Genomic DNA, 16,058 nt, shown 5'->3' with positions numbered 1-16,058 from the left:
TTCTCTTTCTCTTTTACTAGATACAATTGAGGTAGTAGTTAGAACAAGCATACCCATCAGAACGTCAAACAAAAACCACTCAATGTTTTGTTTGAGACATTCTGAATTCAAATTGAGGGAAGACAAAAGTAGGCTAGCACTCCTATGGTCCGGCAAGAACATTCACATGATAATAGCTTTTTTAATCCATTTCTCCTCCCTTAATGTAATCAATACAGAGAACTCCAGTTAACTAGTTTCCCCTTTCAAGCTGGGTGACATAGTAAACAGTGGTTATCGGCTTCAGTGGTTACAGGCTTCATCATACAAAGTTGGTATTACGATCCTAGCTTTTCCTGAAGCTGGTAACTCTAGTTTGAGTTTGGACTGTGATTAATTGGAGATTTCCACATTGCATTCAGGTGCACCACAAACCGAGGAGAGAATGGGTTGTGTGCAGAGGCAAAAGACATATTAAACAGAAATGCGATAGTGTGGACAGGGCCTTGGCCTGAGCCTGAAAAAGGGGACATGGCAGTGATCAACAAAGTCCACAGGATGGCAGCAGAGCTTTATGCTTGGCGGCTGCTGCTGGTGTCTTCAGGACTTTGCAAGATAGAGTGGGCAGTCCCTGAGCCCTAAACTCCCAAGATGAATTAAAGATAACCAGGTTATTCCCATTCCAGAGTCCTGAACAGATCTAGTCCAGTACCTTTGCAACTTTGCCAGTACTTGCTTCAGAAAGAACCTGCCATATGCAGTGATAGACAAGCTCTTGGGGTGTTGCTGCACTCTGCACTGGGTCAGGAAACTTAGGCTTTACAGCAGGGGACTTCCTGATGTCTTAGTGATAAAGGTGGGGAGATGGGGTTAGAGAGAAAAAGAAGACAGGCATCACAGCAACAACCCAGGGCTAAAGGGACCAGTCCTTCGGCCAGCACAGCAAGCAAGTGTATCCTGGAGAGGTGATCTCCACAAGGTTTGGCCAGTGGTGGTTTAGGGGTGGAGAGAGAAGAATGTGGAGGTGTGAGAGCTAATGGGCATTTTTGCATTTGCAAACATCCTTGTTTCAGGCTACCCCTGCCTCCTGTCTGCAAAAAGTCAAGCGATCTACTATAGGCCTTCCCCAGGGCTGGGCTACTGCCTGCTTTGTAGCAGACTGACATCCCCGTCAACTCGTTTCCATTCCCACTCCCTCTCTCGCATGCACGCATAGGCACGCACACTTCTTTCTCTGCCCCCATCTCCGCATTTCTGATGCAGAGCCAAGCAAGAGAATTCCCTTGCAGTCCAGCATGCAGGCAATTAGCGGCATGGAGTTTGACCAAGCGTGATGTGCACAGGAACCTCAGCTTCTCTGCTGCACAGGCCTTGTCCCCATGTTCAGCAACATTTGCACTGCCAGTGCTGCTCAGGTGGGCACGACTGCAGCAAGAGCAACAAGCTTGGCATTTTGAAAACTGTCTAACCCAGTCCGTTGCTTTAATAATGAAATTTCCTCCTTCAGCCAGAGCTGTAATGGGGTGTTTGAGAAATCCTGGTCTCCCAGCATTAACACGAGTATTACCCTGTTTCCTATCCGGCCTTTCACAGGCAGCCAGGAAACTCTTCATTACTTGCTCATGCTTCCGTTTGCTGGCCTTCTATTTCCTCACTGTGTGTAGAAGAGCAGGGGTGGGGAATCTGTGGCCCTCTGGATGTTATTGGAAGCCCATCAGCTCTAGCCAGCAAGGCCAAAGGATGGTGGGAGTTGTAGTCCAGCAACATCAGGAGGGCCACATGTAGTAGAACCACCTTAAGAAACTTAATGCATGGTGAGGTGTTCCTCCTGTGCAAATCCCCTTTGTGTGACTGCCTTGAAAACTGCCTGCTGTTATCATCACCTTATACATGGCAAATGACAAGGGCGCGCGTGTGTGTGTGTGTATAGCTGGACAGACAGAGCTACAGAACTGCTGGATATATTTACTAGCAGTGGGTCATACAAACAAACAAAAAACAGTTCCACACAATTTACCTGCATGGAACATTCGTGGCTGTGTGATGCTGCAAAGGCTGTCAGGAGAAACATTGTGCTCCACCAAGGAGATGCAACTCATATCCTTCCAGGTGCTTAAATAGCTCTGCCCCCGCCTGCCTGCCCCGCCCGCGTGTTCGCAGACTCGCAAGTAGCAAACACAGAGATTTATGGAGCCCCTGATCAGCAGCAGAGAATACCTCAGACCTTGCTTTCTCTTAAGTCAACATGGTCTCCTGTAGAGGTCACTAGACTCCAGCTCCCATCTTCCCTGACCATTTGATCCCAGGCTGGCTGTGGCTGATGTTGGGAGTCCAGCTGAGCAGCGCATTTCCCATCCCTGCTGTAGTGACCTGCAATCGCAATACCGCTGAGCCATGGCTCAAACTCATGCCTCCTCCTCTCATGCTTCTCCTTCCTGCTTGCACCATTCATTGCCCCCCTCTCTTTCCCCCCACCCCGAGTCAAAAGCTTGAGCCATCCTGGTTGAAGAAAGAAACCTTTATTAATAATCTTAATAATAATAATAATAATAATAATCATAAATAATAATAATAGTAGTAATAATAATACTGTTTATTTGAATGGTCACACCTTTGAAGCGTACAGAATGGGGCGGGTGGGCGGGCTGATGCTCCCAGGGCGGGAGACAGGGCAGCAAATGGGAGGAGCTTTATACAAGGGGGAGGGAGTGGCAAAGGAAGGGGCTATATACAACGGGAATAGAAAAGGAGGATCATCTGGTTGCTGGCGTGTCAGGAGCTTTAATGCTGAGTAGAAAGTGAGGTTTCATGAGATGAATAAGCCAAGGGGGGGGGGGGTTCAGGGTCAGCATGGGGAAGGACCAGAGTCCATCTGGCTCTGGGAGCAGGTGGCAGGGTGTGGGGAGCGGGCCATAGGACATGCACCCCTCCCACTATGGGCCATGGGCACGGAAGAAACCGATGGGAGAGAGCGTGCCCACTGGTGCCAGCAGGTATTTGCTCAGTTTGTGCACAGCCCTTGGTGCACAGCCCCGCCTCACTCCCTGACACCACCATGGGGCTGTGGCCTCCCACGGGCTTGGCCACGCAGTTGTAAGGGCGTGCTTGCCCCGGTGGTGGTGGTGTGTGTGTGTGTGTGTGGTGGCAACCGTTGGCCCTTTGAGGATAGGGGTTGGGGGTTCTTGGTAGATCTGGAGACCACGCGCAAGGCGGGGATCGCCTCAGATGATCTCAGCTCTGTGAAGCCACAGTGAGAGCAGCCAGGCCTACTGCAAGGAAGGTAAACAGGGTGCAGCTTCTGACCCCCTCTGGGGCTGGTGGGAGCTGGGTTCTCGGGGGAAGGGGGGAAAGTGCAATCTCTTCAAAGGAAAAAAAACAACAACACCCCTCTAAAACCCGAGATTCCCACCCACAGAAACAAGGTGGCTGTGCCCAGAAAGTCCCTGGCCTGGCCCTGCCTGGGCATCCCGAGGCCTTGCCAACTTGACAAATGGATGAACCAGCAAAGCACAAAAAGCATTGGGAGGTTCTGGGAAACGAGAAGCAGGATTGCTAGCCCTGCGGGAGCGCTCGTGGCGTGTTCTGTGGTTAGGGGACGCCCGCAGCTCTTCTTCTTCTTCTTCTTCTTCAGGAGGGCTGGAAGGAAGACGTGGTGGCCTGGGAGGGCCTGCGGAATCCAGTCTGTGTCAGTGCCTGTCCCTGGCCCCGTGGGTCTGCAGCGGGGTGTGCGGGGAGCAGGGCACGGGTCTCCCGGTGTGCGGACGGCTTTGCAGAGTCTGTGGGCGGCTGCCGTCCATCCGTCCCGGTCGGTGGGTTGGTCGGTTGGCCGGTGCTTGAGCTCCGCCCGGATGGCCTGTCGCTTGGCTTGTTAGTTTTGTAACTGTTTTGTTGGCTCGTTAAGTTTTGTAACTGTTTTGTTGCTTTGCTTAAAAAAAAAATTTTTTTTGTGCCCTTCCTGGTCCCAGAAGGAAACAGCTGAAGGTTTCACTACAACAGAAAACAAAGGCAGAACGTTCCATGGAGCAACCTGCAGGCGGCAGGCGGGGAAGACTTGGCGTCGGGGAAGGGCTTTCTGCTCTCTGGGGGTGTGCTGGTCTGGGTATGGTAGAGCTGGGAAGTGGGAGCCTGGGACTCAGTTCCCAGCACCCAGCACCCAGCACCCGCTCCGCCTCCTGTGTCTGCATAAGTGCCCTCCCCTCCCCTGCCCCCTTTCTGTACAGATGTATGTGCCAGACCTGCTCACACAGAGTGCTGCCCACCTCCTACATGGAATGGCTGCTCCCCAATACAAACAAAGGAGCTGGGATCATTCAGCCCACCAGGAGGCTGGTCCCAACCAGCTCCTTCACATTGCTAGGCATGTGGTTTGATAAGCCTAGAGAGCAGGGGCTCCTTGCAGGGTCCCCTCTTCCCCCACCTGCTCTCACTCTTGCTGCATGCTTGGAAAGCTGTCCTCCACCTCCCCCATCGTATCATTCCTCCGCAAGGGGGCAGCTTCCAGTTCCTGCAGGCAGAGGAAGCAAAATTCTCCCTGCTGTTGCTTGGAGGCTGAGCAGCGTAAGGTGGGTTGGGACTGCAGCCTGCACCTGCTGGAATTCTGGAGCAGCCTGGGGCCCTACCCACCTGGTCCTTGCATGTGTGTGTGAGTGAGGAGCGTGGGCAGTTTGCATCCGAGAGGGATAACATCCTGAGTTCTTTTAACTGCACCCTCCCTCCCCTGTGCAAGGACCTGAACACCCGGCACAATGCAGGGGGCCTGATTGGGGGCCTAAGTCGAGCGCCACATGGCCCCGGGGCTCGTGGCAGGAAAGCTTGGGAGCAGGGTGGGCTCTAGGGAGGCTCTCTGTGAGGTTCTGCTTGCTGGTGGTGTTTGGTTTTGTTTGGTCTGGCGGAAGCAGGCGTCTGTCCCAACCCCCCCCCCCCCGGCTAGTAGCTTTGCAAAATGAAAACAAACTTGGCGGCACACCATCAGAGACAGGTGGGATGTGAGCATGAGAGGCGGCTTGAGGTAAAGAAATATGTGGTTTAGGCTGCCGAGGGCCAGCAGCGTGGGGCGGGGGCCCATGTCCATTTGGTTTTGGTTTGATTTCTAAGGAGCAGTCAGTGTTACTATTGTGAGGAGGGGCTGGGTCTGTCTTGCTAGTAGGGAGTGAAGCGGCTGTACCCTCCTCGGTATAGACTAGCCTGCAACATCAAAGACGGAGAAAAAGCCAATCAGTATAAAGGAGAGGCACAGCCCATCCCTGCCCTGTTATTTCAGCCAAGACTGGGGTCCCTTGGGACCCCCAAGGCTGGCAGAGGCCTTGCTTTGTGGTGGGGACAAAGTGGTGGTGGTGGTGGTTGGACTCAACTCCCAGCATGCAATGCTGCTGTGGGCCTGGGCTCACAAGAAGTCCAGAGGATAATGGATGGATAAGGCTGAGGTACATTTTTAAAAAATAAAATAAAGGAAAGCAGAGCTTTTGAAGCTGGAACTTAGCTGTTTCCTATGGACCATTTCAGTAGCAAAGGGAGAGAGACGGATTGCACTCAAGCCTCAGTCCCCTTCAGCCAGCCCTGGATCTTCCGCCCTGCCTCTCCCCCCCCCCCCCGACACCCAAAAGAACTGAACCCAATTCCTTAAGCCCACGAGATGGCTGCAAAGGCCATTCGTTCCTTGTTTTATCGCTGGGAAGGCACTGACGGGCTAGTGGCTTGGGTGGGGAAGGTTAGTAAAGCAGGGTGGCTTGGATGTTTCTCCTCTTTGATGCTGTATGTGAAAGCTGATTGCAAGGAGGTGTCACTGCAAGAAATGGGTGCGGCAGTGTGTGTGAGATCGGGAGTAGCAGGGAGTGGCGTCGGGCTGTGTGCTTGTGCAACCAACCCCACCCTCTGCCCTGCTCCAGTTCTCTGCCTAAGAGTTGGCTGCTCCTTCAGAAATGGTTCCTGAGCAAACGGCCACTTCCACTTGGACAAGATGCTGCCCGCTCTGGACCACTTTCCCTACAGAGCAGTGCATCAAGGCAGGCTAAATAGGAGGAAGCCTGGTGACAGCCAAGAATGTCGCAGCAGGCCTGTGTATGTCCTTCCTAGTGGCCACGAAAGCAGGAGGGTCTGCACCAGGCCCTGTGTGTGTGTTGTGTGTTTCTGTCCTTCCCTCCCCACTCTTGGGATTCTCCTCCTTAGGCTTCCTTTCCCTGCACAGTGCTGAGGAGGCGGCTGCAACCGAGGGGTGAATTTGGATGTTTCCCAACACCCCTCTCATTTTTCCCTAAGTGGCCAGCCCAGCCCCAAGGCGGCATGCTTCCCAGACAGCCCCACGCGCAAATAGGTGGGAGGGAGGGCTCTTACCATAGTGCCAATGCTGTAGGTGGCAGCAGGGCCGATGGTGTGGTGGTAAGGATCTGCAGCTGCATAAACTCGGCCATAACTAGGAGCGAACACAGGGGGCAGCGTTAGAAACTGGGGGGTCGCAGAGTTGCCAACCCTAAATGTTGAGAAAATCATGAATCAGGCCCCGGATGTCATACATAGTTTTTTTTTTTTAAGTTATAATACACCTCAACAGAAATGGCAGGATTATTTTCTGAGTTGTTAGGAAACAGCCCACCAAAGAGCTTTCGGTCTCCTCCATACACACACAGAGCACTTCAGACTTTGGACACCCTTAGAATACACCAAGATTTGTGAGCCATGTGCAAACTGCATCTTCATTCCCACCACTCTGGTTCCTTAAGCCCGGATGAAATTCCCCCTGAACATCTTCAGAAGGTCTAAGGGAAGGAAGTCATTACTAGCAACCAAGGGCCAGCCACTGGAAAAGTGTGGCAAACAAGGGAAATTCTGTGCTTGGCACCAGAGTGCAAGGGAAAATACGCAAAACCTGAAAAGAACTGAGAGAGCGTAAAAGAAATACACATTAAAATAGGTTGTGAGGTGTGTATTCGGGAACACCTGCTCAAGCCCAGCCCTTGCCCATCACCTATGCTGCCTTGTCACAGATAGCAGTGGGCATGCTGCGAACTGAAAGAGCTGCCCTGGCATGGACTGCTGCTCCGGTTCCACCTTGTGGAGTATCTCCTGCTCTCACTGGCAGCACAACTCCCAGGTCTCTGGCCAGAATGACACATTACATGCCCAAGTTGTGCTTCCAGTCCCCTGGGCATTTCTTCTCTGGTGCAAAATGGCAATTGCAGGGTGGGGGGCAGCGAGGTGTGCGAGACAGAAGCATGTGCCTGGAACCCCCGTTTGGCCAGAAGTGATGGGCGTGGGAAGAATGAAACAAGTGCCTGCCCCTTCCTCAGACTTGAGAGAACTAAGGCAATGGCAGCCCAGGGAGGGAAGGAGGAGGGAGGCTAACTAGGGAGAGGCACCCCAACTTGGGCTCCTTAAAAATCTGGCCAGCTCCTAGATCAGCTGTGGGGGAACCTTTGACCTGTCAGATGTTGCTGAACACTGAATTCCAATCATCCCTGGCCATTGGCCATGCTCGCTGGGGCTGATGGGAGCTGTGGCTCAGCAAGACCCAGAGGGCCAAAGGTTTCCCACACTTATCCTAGATGAGGAGTGGGGAACCTCAGGGCAAAATGGTCCTCTGAACACTCCCTGGGCTAGAAAAGGTTCCCTGGCTAGATGTTGTCCTAGATGGTGAACATTAAGTCTGTGATGCTGTGCATCTGTGCTTATTAGAAAAAGGAGATGGAGGAGGAATCGGAGTGAATTACAGCAACCAGCTGGAAAAGGGGATCGAGTGAAAAGAACTGGTTGTGTGTGGCACACAGGAAATGGAGGCTGAATAGCTTCCTGGCTGCCTCTGGAAAACAGGAAAGGGTGCGGAAGGATGGGGAACAGGGACTGGAGCAGATCCTTTGGCAATATTGGATCATATGAACCAAGAGGAATAAATTATAAGAGGATTTTGTGTGTGAGGAAGAGAAGGAACAAAGAGCTTAATTCCAGGGGTTCTTAAACTAATATTTCAAAAAGAAGAATGGAGTTGCAAGACTGATATTCAATAGCTAAAGTCTTAAAGCAGTAAAAGCTCAGGGGATTTTAAGAATGCTTAGTATTTATAGTTCAAATTACTTTGTGTGCATAATGATAACTTGGAGGTTTGAATACTGCAATGGGCTCTAAGTGGGGCTGCCCTTGGGTCTGGACTGGAGGCTTGTGGTAGGCAGATTGTGGATGGGAGCTTCTGGTCAGGGTCCTTTCCAACTCGACAATTCCATGCTTCTAGAACATGTCACACCATTGTTAAAACAGCTGCACACCTGCTAACCAAGCCAGGTTCAAGGTTCATGGATTGACTTACAAAGTCCTGAGTGACATGGGTCCAGGACACCTCAGGGATCACTGAGATCACATGCAAGATACCTTGTTACCACAGAGCTTTGCCCTGCAAGAGAGGCCACCTAACAGGCCCCACAGAACTTGGTCATGTTCCATACAGTTGCTCCATATCCATATGAAGTTAGGTATGTCCACCAGAATAGAATAGAATAGAATAGAATAGAATAGAATAGAATAGAATAGAATAGAATAGAATAGAATAATTGATTCCTATAGGTGTGAAAGGAATGAAGCAGATTCTCATGAACAACTGGTATTGGAGGCATGTTATAATAAGAGCCAGGGGTCAGGTCAGATTGAGTCTGGATAGCTCAGCTGGTTAAAGTGTGGTGCTGATAATGCCAAGGTTTTAGGTTTGATCCCCGTATGAGACAGCTGCATATTCCTGCATTGCAGAGGGTTGGATTAGATGATCCTCAGGGACCCTTCCAACAATTCTATGCGCTGCTGAGCCCTGGAGTTTCATATCCAGACAGGTCAAGCAATGGCCCTCACAGATGCAGAAGTGGGTTTGTAGAGGATGGGAACACGGCTTGCTGAAGGCAATGATGGCCCACCTTCCTCACTCCTTGGGGTGTCCTATCCAGACCCCGTAAACTGGTGGTGCTGGTGGGGACAGTGCGGGGGCACCCTTCCTCATCCTTGTTGTCGAGGATGCTGGCTGATAACACTGGGCAGGGGAACAGGCCATGAACCGCAAGATCAGGACTAATAAACAGGTAGGGCTGCTTACCTGTCACTGTAAGCTGCTGCTGCCGCTGCCGGCTGCGCATATCTGTAGGCTGCGTAACCCCCCTGGAGCAAAGAGGAGAGACAAAAAGTTTCTGTGAAGGCTGCGGTGCCTGTGCCGGCAACCAGGAAAAGAGGCATCTTGTGCCATGAGGCTGGTTCTCAGCAAAGAAGCTGGGCACCCCAGGTGCTAACCAAGCTCAGGAGGGACGCATGCAGCCACCCCACCAGACTAGCCCAACACCAGTCTCATTAGCATTCCCTGGGGATCTCACTAACATTAACCTGCAGAAATTAAACATGCTGAGGAGAGAATGTCACCTCCCTGGCGGGTGGCGGTGTTAACGAGATGTCGCCTCTGATAAATCCGTCAGTGTGCGCCTGAAATATTGCCCAGAGCACTTTAAATATGGAGGGGGAAATGCCGCTAGAAGACAGCATGCTGACACTGGACCAGCAAATAAATCCTGCTCTGTGGGGGAGCAGCTGTAGAAGGCACAGGGCCACTGGCAGGCCGAACCTGCGTGCGAGCCTGAGCGCCACCCCTGTCCCAACATGCTCTGCTGTTTTGCAGTGGTCCTCCTACAGCATGTATGCGGGGAAGCGTATTTCAAGCTGTTTCCTTCACTGCCTTGATGCTATGGGGGACTCTGCAATGGCGGGGTGGGGGTGGGGAGAGTCAATGGTACACACACCTCATAAGCAGCAACTCAGGAGTGATGAAAAGGGATAGAGCAGATGGAGGGTGTACAGTTGCTGCCTTACCTCCTCTGCTCCCCAATGCCCCGAGACCAAGCAGAATATCCTTTGCGCTTGCGTTGCATTTGCAAGCACTGGCTCTGCAAATCCCCCACCCGGTCGTCTCTCTTAACCAAGTGAGCAGGTGGGGATGTCAAGACATGAAATATCCTTCCCAGAAGGTCATGTGCCTATTTACCAGTGTGTGTGTTTGTGGGGGTAAGAGAGGAGTGGCGTAGCACGAGAATCAGCCGGTGGGCTACTGCAGCTTGGACTGGAAAGTCAACAAACAAGAATTTCTCTCTCTCTCTCTCTCTCTCTCTCTCTCTCTCTCTCTCTCTCTCTCTCTCTCTCTCCCCCCCCCCCCCCCCCCGTAAGAGCAAATCGAGAAAGGCTGGACTTACATAAATTTCAGCACCGTAGAATCCGTCCTGGTAAACCACTCTGCAGAGGAAAGAAGCAATGCAACGGTGACTTATGGCTGTGTGCGAGGCACTTTGAAGTCCATTCCGTGCGACTGCACATTTGTTTCAAAGGGTAACCCTGGCTCTGGCATCAAACGGACCTCTGTGACTCTGGTTTTCAGTGCTGTTAATGGCCTCTCTCTGCTTCGACGGCGGGGGAGATGCAAATGTGCTAGTCATCAAGCTGGATGGGGGTGATCTGCCTGACAGGCAAGTGGGATGACCAAGAAGGAGCAGATGCTCCTTCGGGGAATCTGGCTGCAGCCACTCAGATATGTTCCATGCTTAAGCATGCACATGGATGCTATGATTACTCATGTACAGACACTAAACTAAGCCAGTTTCTAACTCTTCTGTCAGTAGGGAATAGAAAGAATCTGTAAAGGATGCAGCTTCTGTGTCTACTATGGCCACCTGTCCCATCCTGCATGGCCTCTAGTCATTGTCTCCTTCCACCTTTGGAGGCAGCAATGCTTCTGAATAGCACTTCCCAGAAACTGCTTGCAGGCTTCCCCCACGCATCTGGTTGGCCAGGGTGAGAAAAGGATGCTGGACTAGATGAGCTCTTCTGATGTTCCCATCTTTCCTTGCCCAGCTGTCCCTCATGCTTCCCTTGCTGCCAAATAAATCAATAAAATCTACACTGCGCAAATCAGTTTCAGACTAGAGCATACAAATAAATATTTTGCGCAAAGCACATCTGCATGAATGCAACTGGCTTGCATAATTTATGATGGGCAGAGGAGTTGAGGGTTCTTACTGGGGGGGGGCAGGCGGGGAGGAAGTGCACAACTACACAGTGTGCTTTCCCAGCTGTGCAAAGCTTGTGATATGTGAAGTGCCACATGAGTGTCTTCTATGTGGTAAGTACATGGGTTTGACAATCACACCCACTGGACTCCTTTAGCCTATTATTTGCATAGTCACAATATTCAAACCAAACCAAACCAAACCCTCACTTTATATATAACTGTCAGTTTCTATTTCACTACACAGAAGAGATTGTACAGGAAACAACCAGTTTGCATATTACTAAGGCATGCATGTGTGCCACTTTGGGCCCCGGAAGGGGGCGGAACGGGCTGAAGCATGCATTGACCTGCAACACAACCCCTGTGCTAGTGGGAAGTTGCCTGTATTCCTCCACCTCGCAAAAAAAAAAAAAAAAAATGTAAAGAGGCAAACAGGGACAAATCTTCTGAAAGAGCCAAGACAAAATGGCTACTGAATACCTTCTGTCTGCCTCCTGAGTGTGCTAGTCACAGTGTTACTTCTATGGCCAGCTATCCTAATCAAACAGGCACACCTAAAGCAGACGCCTTTCTCTAGGTGAAACGGGCAGCCAGCCAGGTGCAGGCCAAATATGCCCCAAACATGGCTGGAGATGTAGTCAGGGCAGGGCAACTGGGAAGTGTTTCCCCTGAGGTTTGCTTGTGGGGAATGTGGGGGCAGACCAATCGCCTGTTGTCTCCGTCCAAAGAGCCCAAAGGCTCCCCCCGCCCGCCTTTCGAAGGCCCCTGTCTCTGCGGCAAATACTCACGCTCCGTAAGCGGGGATGGGCGGAGGTGGGGGAGCTGCCCGGAACGTGTTGTAGACCGTGCGCCCCCGCCCCCGTAAGTGCGCCCCCCGGTATGCTACCGCTGTTCCTGTGGCTGGGTATGGAAAGCCTGTCACTGTGGGAGAGAAAAGGAAACCCCCATGAGCACCCCCCGAAGAGTCCTCTCCTGGTGCCAGACACGGCCTGCCCACCTCTGCGTGGCAGAGGAGGGATCCCCCAGAGAGGAAGCGAGGAGCTTGCCCCTCTTCAGGTGTCCTGAGAAATATCCTCATACACATCCTCTGGGAATCTTTCTGCACCCAAAACTCCCCTCCTGCTCCACTCTCTTGAGAAGAGCTCCATAGTATGTCTCCTCCTCTGGCCTGTTTCACTGAGGCCCTAAGGATAGCACCCTGCCCCCTGCCCCCAGCCCCCTCTTCTTGTTTTGTCACAGGCACCTGTGTCAGGAACAAGCACGCAAGGATCTTGCCCAGGGACCTGGTCTGATCCAGACATTACCTGCATAGAACTCTGGGCCATAGACGGTGCCCACCACAGGGTTCAGTTTCCAACCTGGGGAGGAAGAACAAGGAGACGTGAGAGCATCACCCTGGCCCATACCTGTCCTGTGCTCTCACTGCCAGCCCCACCTGCCAGAGACCTAGGTGAAAGGCCTAAGTAGCTCTGGGTCAAGCTTTCTAGTAAACAAGAGCCAATTTTGTCAAATGTATTCCTCCCCAGGAAGTACTACAAAGTCAGGCTCCACGCCTGCCCACGCCCTGACACAGGCCCACCCCACCCCACAGAAAGCACTTAAAAAAAAAAAAAGGCCTGCCAGTCTTCCAGCAATGACCAGCTCTGGCCTAGCACACCCTCTTGCCACAGCTTCACTCCATTACCATTTGTGTAGGGATTGGCTGCCTTCTTGTTTGTCATTACCCGGGCCGTGGCGTTGTTGACCTGGCAACACAAAGCACAGAGAAAGTGAGTTAGTGACAGGCCTTGGACCAAAATATCCTCCTCCCAGGAGGGAACGTGGGACTAGAGACGCAAGGAACGTTTCCGGACTGATAAAAGCCAATCAGGGTTTGGACCAGATTCTCCAAAGAGTATGGGCTGGAAACCCTGCCTGCATATGACAGGTCTGGCAATGCCCCGATTTCCTTATCTTAGGTGTACAGCCCTTTGGAGCACACAGGCTTCAGACGTGTTGAGTGGGAAGTTGAATTTTGGAGCTTTTGAAGGAAACGTTCCTGAACCTCTCCATTCCCAGCATAACGTTCAACACCCAGCATGCAGGGAGGGCCCTGCCCAGGCTTCATGCACAGTGGGAGATCCATTCACCAGACAGGCTTGTGAAGATGCAAAGGAACACAGAGGGGCAGGAGCTCCAGAAAACGATGGCGTCAGCATCAGATCAGCACTGCCTGTCCGCCCTTGACCACAGCCCTGGCGAACTCAAGCAACATTATTCTGCAAGAAGCATCTTATATGGCACAACACTTTGTCCACCAGGGCGAAACCAAAGGCCTTGCTCCATCTCACCTCTGCACTCACTGACACTGAGGCTCCCCATCATGTAACATTTTGAAGAAAACAAACCAGAACCACAACCAAGAAGGAAGCCAGGCAGCAATACGACTACCCTTTAGGGCCTAGGCGTCGCAGGTGGTTCAATCTGGCTGGCGCCTGGGAGGTTGGAGGATTTGGCAGCATCATGCTTGCCCTCCCTCCCTCCAGCTTTTCCCTGGCAGATCCCAGCAGACTGCTGCTGAAGGTCTGCCCTCCTCTTCTTCTTTTGCTCTGTGCCCCACCCCTCCCCACCACCTATGGGAGATCAACAGCACAGGGCATGCAACATCCACTCGCCCGCCTGCGTGTCCTGGGAGGCCCAAGAGGTAGAAATGGTTAGAAAAGAAAGGGGTGTCTGTGTGTGTGTGTGCATGTGGGGAGCAAGTGTGACTCCTAACGCCCCGACGCAGAGCAGGCAGTGCACATGTTCGCACCTCGATCTTGCGTCCCTCTACGATGGTGCCATTCAGCTTCTCCCGTGCCCGATCGGCATCTGCACTAGTTTCAAAAGTTACAAACCCAAAACCCTGTGAGTGGGGGAGAGAAAGGGAAATGGAGAGAGAAAGAGAAAGAGGGGGGGGGGTTTGGGAGGGAGGGAGAGAGGGTGGAAGAGGAGTAGGAGGAAGAGAATGAGAAGGGGGGGGGGAAACGGGGTGGGTGGGACAGGACAGAGAGAGGGGGGTGAGTAAGGAGCAGTAGAGAGAAGAATCCCCCAGGGCCTGGGGGAAAGAGGCAGGATGTGAACTTCCCAAGCGACCCCCAAGGGCTGGGGGGGGGGGGAACAAAGCAAGGAGAAGGGGAGGGGGTAAGGCTCAAGAGGAATAAGGACAGGTGCCAGCTTCCCAAGAGGCCCAAATTGCAGGGCAAGACATGGCAGAGTGCATTGCCGCTGCCTCATGGGAAGAGTGAGGTGTTCTGGACTGAGCTACTGGTACTTGCAATCGATTCCACCTGGAGAGGCATTACATTCCTGGAGATGTATTACAGTATATTCATTCACTTTCTGAATGTCTGATGGAAACTGTGGGAAGTCCTCATTCTTTGACTAGGACCAAAGGCCAAACCAGACAGTGACATGGGAAATCTGGGACTGGGGGGATCTCCTAACACCTTTTCCAAAGTTTAAATGCAGCTTGGGGTGTGGATAAAGGATGTGATGGTGGTTGGGAGCGGTTTAACCCTTTCCCCATCATTGCAATTTCCCATTTGGAATACCCCTCCCCAAACATTGCCATTAGCTCTTTTGGGAGATGGGGAAAACACAGGCACCTGGGTTATACCTGCCCACCCCTACCCCCCTGCCCCAAAAACCTAATATAAGTTTTGTGGCAGGGTGGGGGGGTGGGGTGGGGTGGGGATTTGAATCAGGAAAACATTGTAGGGAGAAAGGAATACTAGTTGTTGGGAATCACAGGTGGGGGCAGTGCTGTTGCACTCAGGATCTGCTTGCGGGCTTCCCTTGGACTTCTGGATAGCCACTGTGAGAACAAAATGCTGGACAACATGGGATTTTGGTCTGATTCATCTTATGTTCTTATGGGTTCAACATCCCCTTTTCCCAGTGCCATGCTCCTGATCCAATTCCCCACCCACACCATGACATACACACAAGGAGAAATTAAGCTATGAGAAAGACGTGGGGAGATCTGGTCACCCATCTCCCATGTCACAGTCTGGTTTGACCCCAAAAGCCAATATTGAACCTGAAGAATGGGCCTAGGAAAACTCAGTAAATGTGTTATTTAACAGCTGGGAGAAATTTCAAATCCTGTCAAACTAAACACCCCCATATCCTCCTGGAAACAAAATGCAAACTATGTTAAGTATTTTGGCATGTATTTCTGAAAAAGACCCATGCTCAACTCTATCTCCTGCAAAACCTTTGCAACAACTTGCCTTAGGTAAAACATTTCCCCCCTCTTTTAATTTGAGTGATTTCCAGTTTCACCATGAGAGGGTGTTCTTTTCCTGCAATTAAGTTGCCTTAGCTATAAGGTTTGCAGTTCCTAGTTTTATCATCTTTCCAACCTTACTCTCTCTGTTGCTTGCTTCAGAGTTAGAATCTGAAGAATGCAGAAACCTGATATTGTGGAGTATCTTCATTCAGCATGTTCACTTTTAGGGTGAAAGTTAAAACACTAACCTTTGATTCTAAGTCAATGGCTGTAGGGTTTTAGGGGGCGGGTGGGAGAGAGGGGTGATTAGAAACTAGGTAGGCAACTTGAGGCACAGAGAGGAAACTGGAAGGGGCAAGAGGGCAGTCTGGACCCTGGGAAGGCGCACCTACACTGATGTTTGGGTTGCACCAGACACCAACATGCTGAACCCACCTTGGAGCCGCGCTCATTGAAAATGATCTCAACATCCAGGATCTTTCCAAATTGCTGCAGAACAAAACAAAAACAAAAGGAAGGAAGGTAAAAATAGGAGTAATCATTCCCTGTCCACTCCATCTTAGCATGTCTGCTTTCATTTACTTATTTATTAAATTTAAATACCACCCTTCGCCTGAAGACCACAGGGCGGTTTACAGTACAAAACCACAAAAATACATAATGTAATAACAAACCAATAAAAACAACCCCGTGACTTTTTAAAAAGCCATAGATAATTTAATTAGTCCAAGGCCTGGGAGAACAGAAATCTTTCATACAGTGGGGGTGGAGGCGGTCCTTGAGGTATTGCGTCCTGAGCCTTTTAAGCTGTCC

At 51.5% G+C, this 16,058-nt stretch overlaps 1 protein-coding gene across 13 annotated transcripts in view; it reads right to left on the bottom strand.

Annotated features, from left to right (window-relative positions):
- Window positions 1-2,482: 2,482 nt before the first annotated feature.
- Window positions 2,483-16,058, bottom strand: part of RBFOX3 (RNA binding fox-1 homolog 3) — a 219,572-nt gene continuing 205,996 nt past the window's right edge. For 8 of the 13 annotated variants that reach the window (XM_083727695.1, XM_083727687.1, XM_083727691.1 and 5 more), the window contains 9 exons: window positions 15,681-15,734; window positions 13,785-13,877; window positions 12,678-12,738; window positions 12,298-12,351; window positions 11,782-11,914; window positions 10,182-10,221; window positions 9,044-9,105; window positions 6,310-6,388; window positions 2,483-3,904 (listed from right to left, as the gene is read on the bottom strand). In XM_083727695.1, the coding sequence (XP_083583821.1) occupies window positions 3,848-3,904; window positions 6,310-6,388; window positions 9,044-9,105; window positions 10,182-10,221; window positions 11,782-11,914; window positions 12,298-12,351; window positions 12,678-12,738; window positions 13,785-13,877; window positions 15,681-15,734 (633 nt within the window). In that variant the 3' untranslated portion in view covers window positions 2,483-3,847. Of the gene's footprint in view, window positions 5,164-6,309; window positions 6,389-9,043; window positions 9,106-10,181; window positions 10,222-11,781; window positions 11,915-12,297; window positions 12,352-12,677; window positions 12,739-13,784; window positions 13,878-15,680; window positions 15,735-16,058 lie in introns of all 13 variants that reach the window. The other 5 variants (XM_083727692.1, XM_083727690.1, XM_083727693.1 and 2 more) reach the window with 4 other exon arrangements.

This window comes from Podarcis gaigeae (assembly GCF_964106915.1).
Source record: "Podarcis gaigeae genome assembly, chromosome: 2".
NCBI classification, from domain to species: Eukaryota; Metazoa; Chordata; class Lepidosauria; order Squamata; family Lacertidae; genus Podarcis; species Podarcis gaigeae.
This window is presented reverse-complemented; position numbering and strand designations above follow the sequence as displayed.